The sequence below is a fragment of the Strigops habroptila genome, chromosome 2 (genome assembly GCF_004027225.2).
Source record: "Strigops habroptila isolate Jane chromosome 2, bStrHab1.2.pri, whole genome shotgun sequence".
Taxonomy (NCBI): domain Eukaryota; kingdom Metazoa; phylum Chordata; class Aves; order Psittaciformes; family Psittacidae; genus Strigops; species Strigops habroptila.
Genome location: NC_044278.2, coordinates 111809394 through 111829115, shown reverse-complemented (window position 1 = coordinate 111829115; position 19722 = coordinate 111809394). Strand labels below are relative to the sequence as shown.

Genomic DNA, 19722 nt, shown 5'->3' with positions numbered 1-19722 from the left:
TCAACCCAGGCTGCACACCACTGCCATCTCCACTGCACTGGATGAACATCATGGGATGCAGGGTTCAATTTGCTGATCTTTTGGGGCAGTAAACTATTAATAAACGTGGAGAGAGGCTTCTGTTGGCTAACAGGGCTGACTGGATTCATTACATGGCTGTATAAATCATCAGATGCAGCACAGGGAGAGGGAGGGAATCTGTATCTGGAGATGATGAGGAAGGCTGAGAGCGCTTCAGCACACAGCAGTCTGCAGGCACACTCAATTGGGCTTAGCACTAAACCACATTTTTACATTGCTTAAATGAGCTCAGACCCCTGGATGTGTTCCCTTGAAACTCTTTTCAGCCTGGTTTCCGTATGGCCAGCCTTCATCTTCCAAGCCTCCACCCTCGCGTTTGCAAGTATTTAATGAACTTGATTTTTAAAAGCATGTAAAAAAAGAAGAATCACACTTAATTAAGCAGCACCAGTTTACAGTACAGCCATCCAGAAGGAGATGGTACTTAAAGTTATCAACGAAGAGCAAGCAGACAGCGTAGACACCTTTGTCACTGGGTGACAACTCTGACTCCTGTCCCCGGGTCCCCACCGAGCCTTCTCCAGCGCCAGCTCCAGCCGGGGGAGCCAGAGGCTCAGAGTAAGCCTCCAGAAGCTATGATGCCTTCCAGCTCCCTCCCCTTCCAGACCCCCGAGTTTTGTGTATTTGAATGCATTTTACAGGTCAGTAACCCTACAGAGTTTACAAGTCATTTAGCACAGGTGTAAATAACTATGCAAGGGGCACACCAGCAGCTAACCTGGCCTGCGGGCACCGTGCAGTACAGCTTAGTCACCCAGCGACCATCCCTACATCACTGAGCACAGCAATCTATTAATAGAAGCATTTGCATCAAGTATTTCACATCCTGTAGTCACAGAAAAGAGGAGCTGGAAAGGTGGGAAAGGTTTAATGGAACGCGTTAGTCCCTCTAGACCCCAAGTCAGGACAAGCTACACCCAAATAGCTCCCAAGACCTGTGTGTCTAACCTGCTCTTAACAGCTCCCAGGGAGGGAGAGTGCTAACAAAAGGATCAAAATCTCACCAGTTTTTCTGCTTACACAACTCCTCTGCCCTCGTATATTGCCAGTGTCTGCCTAACACACAAGCAGTGATTATCTAATCATTGCAGACCAAAGATTTTTTATGAAATCGTTCATTAATTTCACTTTGGCAGGCGAAAGGGCAAACTGCTTTATGCAAGGGAAATAAAAAAAGAGGAGAACCATAATCCACAGCATGTCCGAGCTGTGACGGTGTTTTGTGTTTGTTGATCACACTTGGCTTCAAGTGGGTTTTAATGAAGGAAAGCATTTGCATTTGAGAAGTGGATTTTCCAAAGCTCCCCGCACCAGCTCCGGCAAGCCTCCCCCCAGCAACAGCAGTGCGAGCTTCTGGGAAGTGCCACCTGCACATACATACAGGGAACAATACCGCTTGGATTATGCAGCTCTGCACAGGGTGCACAGGTTGCACATGTTTGGCTCGCTGCCTCTGTTCTCCTCATCCATCATTTACAGGGAGCTGAGATGGAATGAAGGAGCAGACAACCGAAAGGCCGCTGGCTTGCAGCGCCCTTCTCTTATCGTTGTCAGGCAGTTGCACAGCTCCAGCTCTGCTGCTTAGCAAACTAATTAACCTGACATCCCTGCTCGCACATGAGAAGTTCATCAGCTTCAGTGGTTTAGTCAATCTCGAGCTCTCCTCTGCTAGCAATGCAAAAGGAAAGATCCTCAAACCATAGTTTCATGTGCGGGCGAGTATCCTGGGCCTGACGCACAACTCCGAGCGAGGAGACCAGAGACCACGCTTTACCACCAGCCCTCCTGCATCATCTTCAGCAAACCATTTATTCCTGTTTCTGTCACAGCTTCTGCACATTATCCCAGCTTTTTCCAATGTAAAGTTAAAGCTGTCTCATACGATACTTTTGGCAGCATGACTGGGGTACTTCCAGTATCAGTCTAAAATGCTGATGACCCCAGCAAGGATGCTCTGTTCTCACAGGGACATACTCCCAACCTGTTTCACCTGTAAGGCAACACAGAGCAAACCTGAGGGATGGCAAGGGCACAATGATCAGATACAACTGCTGGGTTCAGGGCACCTGGCAAACATCTGAGGCAAGTTCAGCCAGATTCCAGCAAGGGTTAAAAATCACTAGAGCTGCACCCATCACTGCTAGCTGAAGGTCTGCTTCAATACAACTTAGTAAACATGCAAATTAACAACATGATCTCCAAACCTCATTTTGGTCCTAGGAAATAACATATACTCAGGTTCACAAAATACTCTGGGCTCTTCCTACAGGAAAGAAACCGAGTGCAGATGGTCCTGTGAGGAACCAGTGAAGACCAAGGAGCTCCTGGAGCATTTCTCTTCTTGTGCTTCAGGTCCAGGCAGCTCCACATCATCCCTGCTGACGGATGTCTGTGTTAAGTGCAAAAAGAGACCCTGTAACAGTTCAAAAGCACCTTCAGGGAATGTACCTTACTCCTGTGACTGCCATCCCTGTTTTCTCCTCTCCTCCCTCCCTCCCCAGGAAGAAGGAAACAGGTTTAGGATGCAATTAACACTGATCTATGTCTTTCATCTTAGTAATTATTTTTATTATTTAAATGCATTTCTTATGGTCAGATTTTGAATGATAAATGAGTCCAAATGAGAGCTGTCAGCACAATGGTCTTGTACAGTACCTGCACGCAGTATTAACCCCTTGGCTATATGGAATACATATATGCAACTAAGAAGAGAATTAAGATGGAAACCAAGCATCATGACTCAACTCCTGATAAAGAGTTCATTGTTATTATTAGGACTATCCCACAACATGCCAGATGGTTTTCCAACATAATTCAGACTCAGACAGATGCCCTCCGGTGATTCTTGTTCGGGCAATTGAAAGGTATTACTGCATGAGTAGCAGAATTGAAGGTATGCCAGCATGCTTGGCTTAAACTTAAATTTAAGCCAGCATGCTTGGCTTAAACTGCCAGCAAAGGTGTTAAAGAAGCTGTAAACAAAAGTCTCTGAGACATGCAAACTTAGCCTGTTAAACTGTGAAGGTACAGGGGAAATATTTTGGGGGAAAGCAGTGATAAAGCCTTAAGACATTTGAAAGAGCATCATTAAATGGCATGTGCCAGTCATCTCTACTCTCAGACCCCTATGATGTATAAGAAAGCAAAGGAAGTAAAAACTTGTAGTTGCCATTTGTTTTGCCAACTGCTACAGAAAGAGTTTGACTACAATGTTATTGCTTTCCTAGTGTAGGGAAGCGACAGCTTTCCCTGGAAGGAGAAAGCACAAGTACAGCTTCTGAAGAGGGTGATTTGACCTCATGAAGGTCTGAGCGCGACACAGTGAACTCGGGTCAGGTAGAAGATAAGCACAAGGATGCAAGAGAAGTACCAGAGCCAAGCTGTGAAACCCCATAGCTTGGGGTTTCCCTGTATCCTCACTCCTCTTGTAGGGAATTTAATACAACATTCTTTGTCCTCCAAACCCAGGATATTTTAGATCCCTGTCTCCAGCCTCCAGGAGAAAGAAAAACTCCCAGGAGATCTCTATGAAGAACTTTCTGTAACATCAGGCCTAAGGACGACCACGCTATACAACCTCTTCCCTTAGGCCGTGTGACCCTAGAAGAAAGTCATGACAACCAATTTCATGTATCACATAAAATTTCACAACAACTTCTGGTGAAACTGGAGACAAAAGTCATGCCATTAGTATGAGGGCTGGTCTGGCTCATCTCAGCTTGTGACTGATGAGAATGGTGATTTCTGAGCAAGCAACTTTTCTTAGAGGTGTGCATCTTTCTGTTCAGCAAAAACATCAAAAATAGAACACATATATCCCTTCTACTATACTTCTGTTCAGCGAGAACATACACACATATACACCTTCCTGAAGATAAGAAACAATCCTATGCAAAAAGAGATTGGGTATGATGTGGGTGCTGAGGTGCTGGCATAGGGTGCCCAGAGAAGCTGTGGCTGCCCCATCCCTGGCAGTGTTCAAGGCCAGGTTGGAGACAGGGGCTTAGAGCAACCTGCTCTAGTGGAAGGTGTCCCTGCCCATGGCAGGGAGTTGGAACTGGATGAGCTTTAAGGTCCCTTCCAACACAAACCAGTCTGGGATTATATAGGTAGCAATTTGTGAAGACTGTGAAAAGTAAGGAAGAGCTTTTGCTTGCTTCAGAGTAAGATACTGGGTCAAAAAAATTAAAAACAAAGAAACATACAAAAAAATCGAGTTCCCCTCCTAAATCTGTAAGTGGGAACCTGCATATGACTTTAACAACCAGAACTCTGTGGGAAAACTGATGGGACAGGAGGAAAGCACACCTCTGCAAAATATGCTGTTTTTATTTACAGCATACTCATAGGGCTTGAGGACACCTTTTGTAATAATGTCTTAAAATACTAACCTGGCTCACTTCTATAAATAACACAACCAAAAGGCAGTCACTGATGATAAAGTCACCTCTCCAGCACCTTCTTTATGAGTATTCCTTCCCTGCCAGAATAAGTAGCTGCTTCAATGCTTGCAAAGGTGAGCCAATTACCCAGATGCTAATTGGCATGGGCTGCTCACACCATCTCCTCTGTATCAAACTGAATGTTTTGTTTCAATAGGCACTGAACTGACACGGAAAACAGGGTATAAAATGCACCACTGAGTGATACAGTTTCAGACACAGAGGTCATAAATGAGAAAAACACTGCAGAGGGCAAATTTCCATTTCCTCTCTTCCTGTTTTCTTGAAAGTTTCTCATTATGTACATTCCTAAAAGTTAATCAAGGTGAAAACTGCAAATTAATGATGACTTGTGGCAAACACAATTTAATTTGGAAGCTTCAGATGCCAAGAGAGCAGGATCCAATTGGTTCAGACTTACAGCAGCGCCATGAATAGGAAGGAGCACCTGCAGCACTTGAGCATGTCTCTTAGAAGTATAATGACACAGAGGTACTGAGCACTGCCCTCTCGCTTCCCAAACTCAAGCTGACAGCTCTCCCAACCCAATACTTTCAACACTCCTGTTGCTTCCAGAGAAGGAAAAAGAAATAGTGAAAAACCTTCTGGATCACATCAAAGCAGAGGGAGACAAACTGGTGCTTGTTCCCCATGAATATGACTTTGTCCTAGCTAGTACTGGCTGAACTGGCCTGGGAAATCCAGCTGCTGCCAACATCAGGCTCTCCCATTTACAGCAGTTCTCTGTGGATCTCTGCTAAGGGTAAGTGGTCCCTGTAGTTCTTATCTGTGTATACATACACCTAAGGGTCCTCAGAAGTCCCATGTTTTCCCCTCTTCAGGCAAGCACTTGAAAACACGCTGGCGTCTGACCAAACCAGAGCCTCGCAGCACGAGCTGGGCTCTCTGCGCTGGCTTCCACTCCACACGGATGGGGCCAGAACAGGCTCTGCTGCTGTAAATTAAGTTCTGGCATCTTAACACCATCTCTCCCAGGGACAGGAATCCCCCAGTGCTCAGCACTGCGCATGTGTGTAATCACAGGCAAGCCCTCTCCCAAAGAGCTTACGTGGACAGACAAAGGAGTAGTATCTCCAGCGAGCAGTGACTTGATCTTAATTCTTCACAGCAAAATAGAGAATCAAAACAGACTATTCTGCTTAGACAACAAGCACCAAAGGAAACTACTCATAGCATAGATGAGATGCATTCTTACCCCTTCCGAACACCCAGTACCCTCTTTTTAGGCACACCCAGGACAGACAGTTGCTATACTCCAGAAGTACATGGAACTCACTATATTTCTAAACATTTGAAGATCCCACTTTAATGTCTGAGTGACCCGTAATAATCTCAAAGGGGAAGAAAACCAAAGCCATAAACCAGAATGCTTTTGAAGGGCAGAAAAGCACCAACTGCCAGGGCTTCCTCTGGCATTCGGTGGAGGCAGACAGTAATATAATAAGGCACTCTCTCCATTCCAAAGGGCCAGCAATGTCAGAGCTCAACAGTATCTTAAAAAGAAGCCATTTCAGCAAACAAATCATCGTCCCTGTGTGTGACAGACCTAAAACAGCCCCCCATGCCACTTGCCTGAATGAAAAAGTCACTTCTGTTGCCAGGCAAAGCTGGGTCTCAGTCCGACTTCAGTGTTCCAAGAGAGGAAAATGTCATTTTTTAAAAGTTGATCCTTCTAAGGAGCATCCTGAGCTGAATATATAGTACATGTTTTCCCAGGAGCCATAAAGAGAATGTCCTATATTTTGACCGTGAACAAGCTTTTCTAGGAATGCAAATTTTGCTCTCAATAGTTGCACAATGGACTACAGTGTCACAAGCACCGTTCGTGCTCCATTAGTCATTCTTCTGTTATTTTTTTTCCAACAGAAATCCACAAAAGGCCTACAGTGTGTGTAAAGCACTTGCTAAACAATAGCCTGATTGTTTTAAATATTTGCAAGATTCCGAGAATAGAAGGCCAACACCCAAAGACAAACCAATACACAGCACGTAATTAATAACAGCGAGCAGCCCACGGTATCACGCTTTCATGAGTCAAACAATCCAGAAGGTAAATAACAGGAAGAACAGCAGCTATCAGAGGCCTCAACCGATACCCTCTCATCAGCACATGGAACAGAACTATGAAATGATCTGTATTCACAAGAACAAAAGAAGAGGTTGGTTTCTTACAAGCATCCAGCTGGTATGAGATAGTGCTCAGCTAAAAGGAAGAAAACAGGACAGATCCTTAGCATTGGAAATAAATTAAGACTAAGGTGAAGAAGGGTTCCAAACACAACCCTGCTTATTGTCAACACAAACAGTGTTGCCAGAACAGTGCTCCCCCTGCTCATCTCCGTGCCTCTACACATTATGGATGCTTTTGGGGAACATATGGTGCTGTTCAGAAGGAGCTAGAGACTTTGTTTTCAAATATAGGATGCTGCAGAGGGCAGGACTGAATGAGGAGTGAAGAAGATTCCCCGCACACACTCCCAAGAATAATAGCTTAAAAAAACAGCTGAGGGAGAGAAGTTCCATCACCTCATGCTTCACATGGTTGAAGAAGTGCTGTAGTCACAGAAAGCCATTAGGGAGATCACTGATTGATGGAAGGTCTGGCATGCGATCACTTGGGCCATGTCAAATCAGCATCAAACCTGCAGCTTTCTCCCCCAGACAGCAGCATGGACAGACCACAGCCAAGGGGCTCAGAATGCAGCATGACTGCCTCTAGCAAAAAGGCAACTTGAGAAGACAAATCCAAGTGTTTCCTGATGCTGTGAGACCAATCACATCTCCTAGCCCTTCCTGTGGAAGAAGCTGATTCCAGGGCTCAGGACATTTTCTGGCAGAGGAGTAAGAGACCTGGGTAGTGCTGCTATCTCCTACACCAGAGCAGCCTTGGATTTATCACTGTACCCCAGAGGAGAAAGAGGGCTGGCAACATCTACCTGTCTCCACGGCTACTCTGAGTGCAGACAAAAGTGATGATGGAAATCCTACATACAATTGAAAACCACTCTTGCAGTTTACCAACATTTATATTTACCATGCAAACTTCCACTCTCTTCCTTTCAAACATATTAAGCCAGAGAAAACCATAGAAGTAAATATTGATCAGGATTTCGACGCAAAGTCAGACAGTCCCACAATAAATTGCAATAGCAAGTCCAGAGGCTGAGAGCAAGGAGAAGCAGTAAAAATGGAAACAAACACAGGATATCAAATCTTTTGTTTGCTTGTTAATTTATTTGTTGTTGTTCTAGAAAATAACGATTAACTTGATGAAGGAAAGAAACAGAATTTATACCTACATTAGCAAGCACTCACCTTAGGACAGAAAGGAGAACTGGATAAAAACATAAAACTTCTCTTTTACTATCTGTATTCTGGCAGTGCCTTAATTTCTAGTTACATACTAAGAACCAGTTCTAAATAGTTTAACCAAATGTATGTTTACTTCCCACAGTGCATGTGTTGTTTCAATTTTTCTTAAGATTCCTACCTACTCCCCTATTTAAAAAACACCTTAGTTAGAACATAACACATACTGTTGAATGCTCTGGTTTTCTTTCAAACATACACCACGCAACCCACTCACCCCAATAAACCAAACACCCACAGGAATTAAAAATACCAGCAATTTACTCATCAGTGACATTACTTGTTCCATCCTGAGGAAAAATCAAAAGCAGGAAGTATATCTAAATACAGCAATCTGGAGAGTCCTGTATCAGCTAGCAAACCTGACGTGGTGTAACACCTTGATAGGCTTTCGCAGACAGTGTGCAGCTGCGTGCTCTACCAGACTCGGATCAAGAAAGGACTGGGAACAACTATATTCTGTTGGCAGCCCAGCCCCTGCATGAAACTGAATCTACCTGCAAGAACCTAAATCTATCCTTCTTAGATCGCCCACAGATGCTTCCTCCTGACACTGCAACCTCCCCAAGCAGAAATCAGTACATGCAAAAGACAAAGTAACTCAAAGAAGAGTAGGATCAACATGGCCTGAACGGTTTAACTCCTGATGACAAATACTACAGATGTCTATGCTCCCACCTAGTCAGTGAGAACCCAGGCAATGTAGTCTAGATGTCAATTCAGCTCTCCCACAGTAATTCAGCTGAATTACTTCTGGAATATATTGACTCTTCTGAGGGTAGGGAAGTTTTAGATACCTGCTTCATGTGGAGATATGTCAATCTGAAGTAGATCCTACCCTGGTTTCCAAAAGATGAGTGTCTTGTGGCAGAGAAGTTTGTATTTGCTATTGTTTTCAACTGAACAGACACCAGAGAAAGCACAGAGAAAGAAGGAAATGCAAAAATCAGAGAATATAATGTATTTCTCCAACAGAAGAAGTGAGAGAAGCCCTGTCACACATACATGCAGAGTCTTTTGGACATCTTTCTCATCTAGGTATTCCCCTATGGTGAAAAAGGAACAAGTTTTTTCTGTAATGGAAAAGCTGACATGGCCTCCCTCCCATCTCCATCTTTGTTTAAATGCAAAACTTGTCTTAAGTCATTACTTTGACTCCTCTGTCAAACATGGTTAAAGTTGTCCAAATGTTACAAAAACTGTTAGTGGACAAACTAGACAGATTACACCTATACATGAAGAAACAGGGCTTAGGAAACCAGACTACGAATCTCTGCTCTCTCCTTGGTTGCCTACAGATTTAGTTACTATGTAAAAAAGAGGAATTACATGAGTTAAGAAATAGCTCCTTCCTATTATAGAGTGGAGGACAACCCAACCTCAATGCACTTTTTGCCCCCGGCACAAGGATGGGAAGGGAGTTCTGTGCACCTCACACCTGAATTACTCACTGAAAACTCTCCCTACAGTCACCTGGAGAAACTGAGATGACTCACTCTTCCCCATTGTCTACAAAAAGAAACCCAGAGAGACTAGCAGAGATGTGCGTCAGTCCAGTGAGATGAGACAAATCTCACCTAGGGTACCTGTATTTTTCTTTATGCAAGGTGGAAGCAGGAAGTAGAAGAAGAAGGTGGAATCTAGAATCAGAATATGTTTTAGCAAAAAAAGATAAAGATATCCCTCCGTGGTGCTGGAGGCAACAGTGATCAGCAGAAGCTGATGGTAACAGGTGAATGGCCAAGACTGCTCTGTCCTAAGCACATCCACAGACAGTCCCACCACATTCTTCTTCTCACACCCCAGTGTTTAATGACCATTCTGGTAGCATGCTTCTTCAGCTTTGAGGAAAAAATCTTGGGAAGCACTCTCCCATAAGACATGCAGGCTCATTTTCAGTGTAGAAGTGAAAGAAAGAAAGAAGCCCATTTAGACTGGAGGACACAGCCTGAATTTTCAAGAACATCCTACTCCAAAAGTAAGTTGGGTAAAATGGGAGCAGAAGATCCCACATTTTTCACTTCTTTATCAGAGGTGTTACACTTACAAATGAGATACTGATCAGTTTTGATTTGTTAAAGGTATCCAATTTGCTGGTTAAACCAACTTCTGATGACTGATTTTGGCACTCATCCTTACTTGGTTTAGTTGTGACTGCACTTCTGTAATTGGCCAGGTGTCCATATCTACTGTTGTATTTTTGTTTGTGTACTTGTCCTGTACAACCACAGTTTGCACAGATAGCAGTAACAAGAAACTATTCTATATAGAATGAGCTACTTACCATGAACATAATGACTTTGTATAGAGAAATACAACAGCCTGGTATGATAGCAAAGGCTGGGAGAAGCGGAGACACAGGATGTGGCACAGAGGAGTACAGGCACAGGATGAGAAGAGATGGGGCACAGGCTTGGCACTGGAGACCATGGCCATAAACAACTCATCAATCATCAGTTAAAGAAATGCAGACCTGGAGCTGGACAACAAAGGGCTAACAAAGAGAACAAAGAAATAGCATCTAACACCCATAAAAGCAACTATAAATAGCAAAAATCAGATATAATGTGGAATTACAGACCAATGAAGAAAGAGACAGGTGTAAAGTTGTTTTACCAAACATACTAAAACGATCCCAGGTGGATCCTACAGTGAGGAAAGCAGAAACCATCAACATGAACCTCATACTTCTCTCAGCACAGGACTCCAGATGCTGACAACTCACTGTAATACCTACCACCACCACAATAAAACCAGCAACCCTGGGACCCAGAGGAGTAAGTGAGGGGTGAGCGTAACACCAGGAAGAGGGTAGAAACAAAGAACTGTACGTGTGACAGCTTTAACTGCATTATTATTCTTGTTCTGTAATAACTGCATCTAGACTAATATGATTAGACTTTCAAAATTCCAGTTACACTAACAAATTCTTTGCTATATAAAGATGGTGCTGCCTTTTCGCCCGTGAACAAGATTTTGAGTGTAACATTTTGTACGGGCATGCAGCCTCTTTACATCACAGTAAATAAATCCACATAAAAATGTTGTTTTATTCTTAACAGGTGTTGCCTGTCTCCCCAGAACAAAGAGGAAAAAAAGCCCAAACCGTAAAGTCATGTTTTTCTAACTAGTTCAGCAGAAATATGATCACATACCCACACCTGCCCCAGATCAAATTCGTACCATTGGGTGACCTAACACTAATGATTCTGGAGCCATGGCCAGAAGAATACAGAAAGGCCAGATCTGTAAAAGTTAGCTCTGTGCAAATGCTCCTACAAAATGACTACGACATCACTTTGAAGGGGATACGGACTAGAAAACCGTGAACACTTTCTCTTCATCAAATATATCAAGGTTTGGAAAGCAATGGAAAAGAATTCATGGAGCAGAGAGGCAAGAGAGAAGCAAGGAACAGAGCTACCTTGAAATCACTGGAAAATTACTGAGTGAGAACATTGCCTGGCAAAAGAAACTGCAGATGGTAGGAAAAGGAAAAACAAATACTTTAAAAGTTCCACTGTTGTCTTTCACTGATTGTTTCTTCAATTAAGTCCCAGTTGCTGGGGCTATAAAAGAGCCAGATGTTTTCTGGTTAAAAATTAAGACAGGGGTCATTACCGTGACAGTGTCTCTTCTGTATTCTCACTTCCCTGGGTTATCCCAAACACCTCTGCAAGCCAAGTACTACATTACATTACCTTCCTGTCACCCTCTTCTTCATGGTGGAATGGGCTTCCCACAGACAAATAATGAGAGCACTTTTTTCATGTCCTATTTTACAACTACATCTTATATATACACTACACAGCTATATATACGACACCTTATCAGAGTGACCTCTGGAAGGTTTCCAATGCATTTCTAACGTATACTTGTGGGGTTTCTCCTCGATTAAGCTTTCTGGTAACATAAGCCCTTCGATGTATGGATTAGGTCTCTCTTTATACCAGTTGATAGCCTCAGCACTGAAAAACCAGTAACAGTGGAGCAGGTCATCAGGAAAAGATTATTGAAAAAGCAACTGTGGACAACTGATTCTGCTGAGCCATTCAAGAGGTGTTATGACATTTCCAAATGCAGTTCTTACCTTTGTACGTGAGCTACAAGACAATTAGCAGAGGAAGGGAGATGATAAAACATCAGAAATAGATATGAAAATACGCTTGAGACAGGTGTTAACCTATAACTGAGGTCACAGCACGAGTGCAATCACGTAACAGAGAGGAATTGTGTAATTTGACATTGTGAGGTCATCCTCATCTTAAAATTCAGGTTCTCTAATTGTGTCTCTATTGTAAATAGCCTGTAGTTAAGGAACTGTGTGTACAACCCCAAACTGTCTAGCAAATAGACTTAATCAACATAACATTACCATCTCTCTTCAGAGAAGGCGTGCTTGATAGGACCCAAGAGAGTCATGTTCTGAGCCCAGCTTTACTCCTCACCAGCTGTCTGATCTTGCCTCATCTCTCCACAGCAGTTTTTAATCTCATCCTTAGACTTTCTCACTCTTTGCCCAACCTCTCAGCAAGGAGTCTCAGCACTCAACTGCACATACAAAAACTTAGTAAGATTACCCACCAGGCCTTAGTGAAAATAGAGTAGTCCTGGCTTAGGCCCATTTAAACAGCTGGTGTCACTGGTTCTTCAACACAGAAATTATTGCCTTCTGTATCTGTAGAGCAGCTAGAACCATAGCACCCCAAATGCCTGTGAGGCCTTTAAACAGCAATATAACATTAATTACAATATAAAAACAGGTGAGTGTCAATTGTATTTCATATTCTCAAATGGAAAATACTTAAAAAACAAATACATACACTTTTATTGAATGGTGAGGGCCTGTGTGCGTGCCTGACAGAGGAAAACTTCCAAGACTGAAGGTCTGTCACTCCAAGAAAGGTAGGAATGGTTTCTGATGAATGCCGGGGGAGAAACGTGCATGCCAAAGATTGCTACTGAAAACAATTCCTGAGTTCTTCAAAGGTCTCTTCACAAGTGTAGTGTGTAAATTAAAAGCTCTGAAGTCTTTTTAACTGACTATTATTTTCATTATTTCCTGCCCCAAACCCTCAGACCCTAAGAAAAGATTCTCCTCGCTTTGCAAACGTATATGCAAAGGCAAAATACAGCAGGCAAAACTGCTTTTTATCTTCACAATATACAGTACAAGAAAAAACAATCTCAGAATGGACTTCAGTTGCAAATAAGTGTTATAAATTATCACTCACATACTAAAATTAATGATAATGAGCCCATCTGGAGTTGCTAATTGGTTCTAGCCACAGTGTTAAGTTTTTTAGATGCAAAACCCAGTTCATTATCAGCACTCAGCCAGCAACGTACTTGTCTTTAATGGTAACAACTCTGAGAACTCCTGCTTCGCACATATAAGAAATCAAATGCAAGAAGTTCTCTCAAAGCCCATGAGGAAAATGACAGCTACTCACATTTCACTGAACACCAGAACTGGCAAAAATCTTCCCTTTCAAACTCTAACTTCAATGACTCATCACAAAACAACTCAATCAGCAAAGCTCATACATCTGGTAGCAATGTGGTGTTAGCGAGCCCTTCCCAGCCAACAGCTTACAGACCCAACTCTTTCCAGCATCACTCTCACTCGTGGGGAAAGAATTCCTTCAACGTAGCCTTAAATCAGACCAGGTATTGACAGGACCTTATTTGAGACGAAGGGGGGAGTTCATACCTCATGGAGCTATCGCTTCAACAGACCCTGCTGCACTGATTTACACAGAGTTTATGTTTTCAGAGTTATGCCTGCAAACACAAAGACAAGAAGCATGATTATTCTCATATGCTTCAGTAAAAGTGCAATGCACAGAATCCACTGTGCCTGCAGACCTCTGTGGATGATAACCACCCATACAGAGGTGGTAACAAGCAACCAGAAAGTGGTAACATCAAACATTGCTACAGTCACGCTGGCAGGAAACATCTGCCCACTGCCTTATCTCTTTCTCTCATTTTATACCGAGGGTGAAATATCACTGACGTCTTCTACAGCAGTTTCTCTGCAGTACAATCACCTCCACACTTCTGCACAGGCAATACAAATTTACCTTCAGCAGATGTAACAGAAAGCCTCTTAGGTATCTTATTAGACTGTTGTTCAGACTGAACTGTAATATGCTTTTTCAGATAACATTTCAGATGAATAGAGAGATACACCTTCACTCAGAAACTATGGTACATGATCGCACAGACTGCATCAACCAAATGACTAATCACTTTTAATAAAAAGTAGATATCTCAAGTTTGACATCACCTTTTATCAGAACACATGACTTTTCCTGAAGCCATACACGGCTTTATCTGGCTTCCCGTTCACAAAAGGAAAGATTATGGCTGACTTTTGTCGGCTGTTCCTTTGAATTGAAAGGTCAGAGGGTCCATATGCAACTTCAGATTTAGAAAACCAAACAAAAACCCCACAAACAAACTCTACCTACAAATTCATTTCAAGAGCGCTCTTTGAAGAAGTCTGATTAACTAGCACGGCTGAAATGTGTTTATCACTTGCTCACCCCGGATCCCCAGGACATTTTGTAGATATAAAAGCAGTCCATAATGCTGAGTAAAGCTTGCTCTTCTGGACATAACCACACTGTAGCTCTTCAAGCACTAGAATCAGCGTTTCATCCCACTCCTTGTTTTGTCTCACAGGTTGATCCTGGCCTGGCACTGCAGGCACACAAGCATTCCTTGCAAGCTGCTAGTTAAATACCACCACAGCTCTTTACGAGCAGTTGTCTCATGGTCACCTGTCTTCAATGAAAGCATGATGCAAGGGGAAAGCCCATCCTAAATCTTGACCTTTAGAAACCACAGAGAGCTGCAGAACCCGGTGCTATGCCACCCAAACCCAGCACTGGGTGAGACAGCTTACACTTGGAAAAGCAGAACAGCTGCTTCAGCACAACATTGAGGGCAGCTGAGTCAATCAGCTGTGAGCTGCTCATCTGAAACTAACTCAGAATTTCCACAGCGCTGGGGGTTTTTATAGTGGACAACAGCTATTCTTTGAGTCTCATGAGGAATTTTTCAAGCATTTTTCTAGTAGGGACAGAAAGTAGGTAACATTTGGTAAGTTATTTCCATATCTTACTCAGGGACCACCAAGACTGCATATTGCTAGGGTCTATTAAAATATCAAAGCACCTTTCACTGTCAAATGCCATTATTGCCTTATCTCACATGTATTATTAAAAGACAGACAAACATATATGTTCTTTAAGGCACTTCTGTATACATTTAATACTAGCACCTTTCCAAGTCTTCTAAAACAATACAGACAACTACAGCTCAGTAAGGCCTCACATGGCTCACTAACTGTGAATCTGGGATGAGTGACCTACTCATCTTTTTATTGATGTTCCTTTTAAATAAAACAGATTATAAAGACTGATGACAGCACACTCATGATCTGTTGTTCTCTTCACATCATCCCCAAAACTAACTTTTTCTTCTTAAACAAACTCACTTACTGAAAATGTGTCACATCTCTGTAGTCATAAGTTAACAATTCAAAGTTGGTCTAGCTATTAGACTACAATCGCAGAGATGAGAATAAGTATGTTTCGATGCATACAAATAGCCTCATTAGCTTCAGAGGTTGTTCTGATGCATAAAATCAGACTGCAGGGCCCTTTAATGAAAAAAATCTCAAAAAAACACTGCTGAAAATGGAAATCTACAGTCCAGTTCATAAGAAAATTATTATTGTGCATTAAATACACCAGATTTGCAGGGGAAGTTGATAATAAACATTCAGATGGTCACCAGGCATCTCTCATTAAAAGAATCTTCATTTTACTTCTTAAAATTTTGCCCTGATCGTACCATTTCAACTAAAATGTTCACAGCATACACCAACTCAAGATGAGGGGGGTTTTACTAATGCATAAATCTTTTACAGCTGCAGTTATTTCCAACATCTGATTAAAGAAAAAGATATTTTGATGGAATACATAAAAAAAACTGGCTAGATGAGTTCTAGGTGTTGGAATAGAGAAGTTGAGATTCTGAAAGCTTTAAGAAAGCTTTTTTATATCTCAAGAAATCTGTTCAAGTCTCGGGCCTTCCAGGGCTTGGAGCACATAGCCTTGCACATGCTCCAACAGCAACACATGTATCATCTCAATTTCCCAAACAGTTCCATCTGTGCAGGGCATGCTGTTGAAGAGCTGAACAGGAGCCATTGGCTCTTCTGGGTTAAGCTCTCTTTTGTGTCCATAGGCCTGTCTCCTGCAGTGACCGACCTCCAGATGGGTCCAAGTTGCCCGAGATGATGCAGAGGGAAAAAGAAGAATATATGGTCAATTAGGTAGGCACCTGACAGGGCACAGGTAAACTGCACTAGGAAACTGATACAGAGAGCAGACAAGAATTTGACGGAGGGTGAAATGAGGATGAGTCATGAAGGACTCAAGAATGAGAGAACTCAAGTGCAAACCAGGCACTGCCTATCTGGGGGAGCAGCTCTGTGGGAAAGGCTTTGGAGGTCCTGCTGAGGAAAAACCCAGCATGGGAGTACAGAGATGCTGGCAGCAAAGAGGCCACCCTGGGCTCTAAGAACAGAGGCAGAACCAGGAGAATCCAGGGGAAGGATCCCCCCACTGCTTGGCACTCCTTAGAGCGCTTCTGGAATACCGCAGCCAGGTTTAGCTCTCCAGTGCAGGGAAGGACATTAATGGCTGGAGTTGTTCAGGGAAGTGTTACTGGGATGGTGGGCTGGAGCACCTGCCTGTAAGAAGTGGTTGAGCCTGGAGCACATACTTCAGGGGGACTGAGAAACAGCCCCAGTGCCTATGTGGAAAGGCTCCAGGAGATGACAACGGGCTGCTCAGAAGGGCTGTGCAATCCCACCCTTTAGGAGTCAACTATCTATTTGATAGAATTTTCAAGCCCCAGGACGGGTAAAAGCAACGAGCAGACTTGATCTGACCCCAAGAGCTGATACGCTGGTGTATGGCAGGAGGCTGGACATGAGGGATGCTGTGATTGCTACCACCTGGGTTATGGTGAGGGGGGGCAGGCCGATAGGAACATAGACAACCTTGCACGACCATCGGGTTGTTCCTGGCCTCCAGGTCCATATGACACAAACCCAGGGCCTCCCTTGTGCCATCAGCCCAGGCATCCATCCCTTTGCTACCCTACCGCGCTCTCCCTGCGTCAAACACAGCCCAAGCGAGATGTGGCTTTCACAAAATTCAGACTTCACCAACAGCCTGAGGAGAGTGGGAGGAACAGGGAAAGTGTTTCATCTTCTAGTGGATATAACACCTTGGAAATTACAACGGCATGGCATTAAAAGCCATATCAGATTGTGAAGTCCAAGCTCTCAGAAAAAGACCAATGAGGACAAACCCACAAATCCTTAATGCATCTCAATTCGTTTACTGGGAAAGCACCCAGGGTAAGAGGCCTGGCTTGGAACAGAAGGAAGGCCAGCAATCGAGCCTGGCGACCACTACCTGACCCCATCCAGCAAGAGCTCTACCTGGGCTGCTGGTTTCCTAAACCCCATCCCTGGCACACACCAAAGAGAGGTCGCACAGCTTCGCTTATTGAGGAGGGGCTGTTTATGCGACAGGCGGTGGCGGTGGCACTCGCTGCTCTGACCTAAACGCCTGTCAGAAGGAACCGGGCTTGGCCGCAGTGGAGCAGTGCCCACGCCTGATGGTGCAACCATCGCCCGACGACACAGGCACATCGAACCGAGCACAGGGACACCCTGCGGGGACACGCCGGCGGTGGGGACACGCCAGAGCCTCCTGCCCACGGAGGGAGGAAATGGCACCAGCTCCATCCCCCGCTTTCCTTTCCTCTGGCGGCCCCACCTCGCCCTTTTCCTCTCCCCCCACACCCCGCGACGGCTCTTGACTGAGGAGGGGCCGCTCCAGCCGCCGAGCCCCGCAGCGGTGCTGCAGCGGCGGCCCAGCCCCGGCGCCCCGCGGGCGGCGGCCGTTACCTGGAGAGGGAGTCGCCGCTGGGCAGCCGCGCCGCCGCCCGCCCGGCGCCGAGGCTCTCGCAGCTGGAGCTCTCCTCCATGCCGGGCGGCGGGGCGGCCCCGGGGCGGGCAGCGCGCTGTCAGCCGAGCGGAGGGCGCCCGGCGGGGCGGGAAGCGGCCATGTTGGCCCGGCGTGCCGCGCGGGGAGGGCGGGGCGGCATTGCCTCCCCGGGCCCTTCCCCTCAAGCCGGGCGGGCAGCGGGAAGGGGATGGGCGTTGGGCAGCCTTGTCCCTTCGCCTGGCTGAGGGACACTGAAGGGAAGGGGTTGGGGTTGTGCCCGGTCTCCGTTCAGCAGGCCCCGCCTGCTCTCCCGCTGCGTGAGCCGAGCCGGCGCCCGCGGGGTCCTCATCCCTCCAGCCTAAGGGGGGAGTGGAGGGTGAGGTACGGGGGAGCCAGCCAGCGGGTGGAGGTGTTTGCTCATGTGGGTATAGAAGTGGACAGGATCTCCCTTTCTGGCCTCTTGGAAGCCGAGGGAAGGCGGCAGCTCGCGGTTTCGCTCCCTGGGGCACGGTGGTCATCCCTAAGAGCAAGGTCTTGCTCAAGGATTCCCCCTTGAAGTCGTCTTATTACTCGTGTTAGGCTGCTAGAGGCTTTGGTGGGACCCCCTCTTGTCCTCAGTTGTGTACTTGGAATCACAGAATGTTTTGGGCTGGAATGGGCCTTGAAGATCATTTAGTTCCAACCCCGCTGCACAGGCAGGGGCACCTTCCATTAGACCAGGATGCTCAAAGCCCCATCACAATAGTTGTGCTCCTGGAATTCTTAATTGCCCATATCTGCTCAAGAATCCCCTTTGAGGTTATCCCTCAGGAGCTGTGTGGATCACAGCAGCTCAAAGTTGGATGAGTCCACAGGATGCTGCACAGATCCTCTGCGTGCTTGCAGGGAAAGAAGTTACCTAACCATCAACTCTTGTATATCCATCACCATTCGTGCCCAGGAAGCTTTGCAGTCACAGCTCAGTATTAAATGTTCTGCAGGAAGAGCCATGGTACATTGATTCAGTTCCTCAGAGCAGCTTGGTTGGCACAAGGAAAGCTGTTGGCATTGCTTATGAAGACTGGGGAATTGCATCTTAAACCTCCCCTATCCAGCAGAAAGGTGTCTTCCAAATGCACAGCTGTTTTGGCAAAAATCCCACGAGGCAAAGAGACTGAATTGCTGGGGACAGGTTGCTAGACAGGTGGGGTTCCAGTAAGTAAGGCCTGCTTGTTGATAAAGCAAGCACACAGTATCAGGAGCATCAGTCCAAATGGACCTCCCCTTTTGAAACACTACCTCGAAGCAGCATTAACCATGTATCTTCTAAACATCTGAATACTCTGTGGCTGTAAAATGCTTACTGAAACATCATCTCTCTTTGTGCTCCAAGGACTAAATTAGTTGATGTATTTCCCTCTGTTTTTTGCTGTTTTGTTCCTATCATTAGTGTAGCTCCAGAGCAGTTTAAACCATGCACAAGCCCGTGAACATGAGCAGGATGCTGAAGCAGGGTTGCAGCAGCCCCGCCTGAGACTGCATGATACAGCTGTGAGATTGCCTCCATCGCTCTTCCGTTAGTCCCTATCAGCTGCTGTTGAGCACAGTTGATGTGGGATGTTTCAGAAGCTGGTTTAAACTTCAAAACACAGCTTTGTCGAAGCAGGGGGGTTTTGCTGTATTTTTTACTTAACCTTCTGAACAAAATGTTTATAAATTGGCAAATGAGTTTGTCTAGTGATGGGGTGGGGTTTTTTCAGCCTCAGAAAATTGAGTTTGTGGAGGCTTTT

General features: G+C 44.9%; 1 protein-coding gene across 2 annotated transcripts in view; it reads right to left on the bottom strand.

The window, feature by feature from the left end:
* MTMR2 (myotubularin related protein 2) overlaps positions 1 to 18188 on the bottom strand; it is a 61089-nt gene extending 42901 nt beyond the window's left edge. Inside the window, exon 1 of one of the 2 annotated variants that reach the window (XM_030475768.1) lies at positions 17914 to 18188. In XM_030475768.1, coding sequence (XP_030331628.1) covers positions 17914 to 17993 — 80 coding nt within the window. In that variant the 5' untranslated portion in view covers positions 17994 to 18188. Of the gene's footprint in view, positions 1 to 13626; positions 13685 to 17913 lie in introns of those variants that run through there. The other variant, XM_030475769.1, reaches the window with a different exon arrangement.
* Positions 18189 to 19722: the final 1534 nt, after the last annotated feature.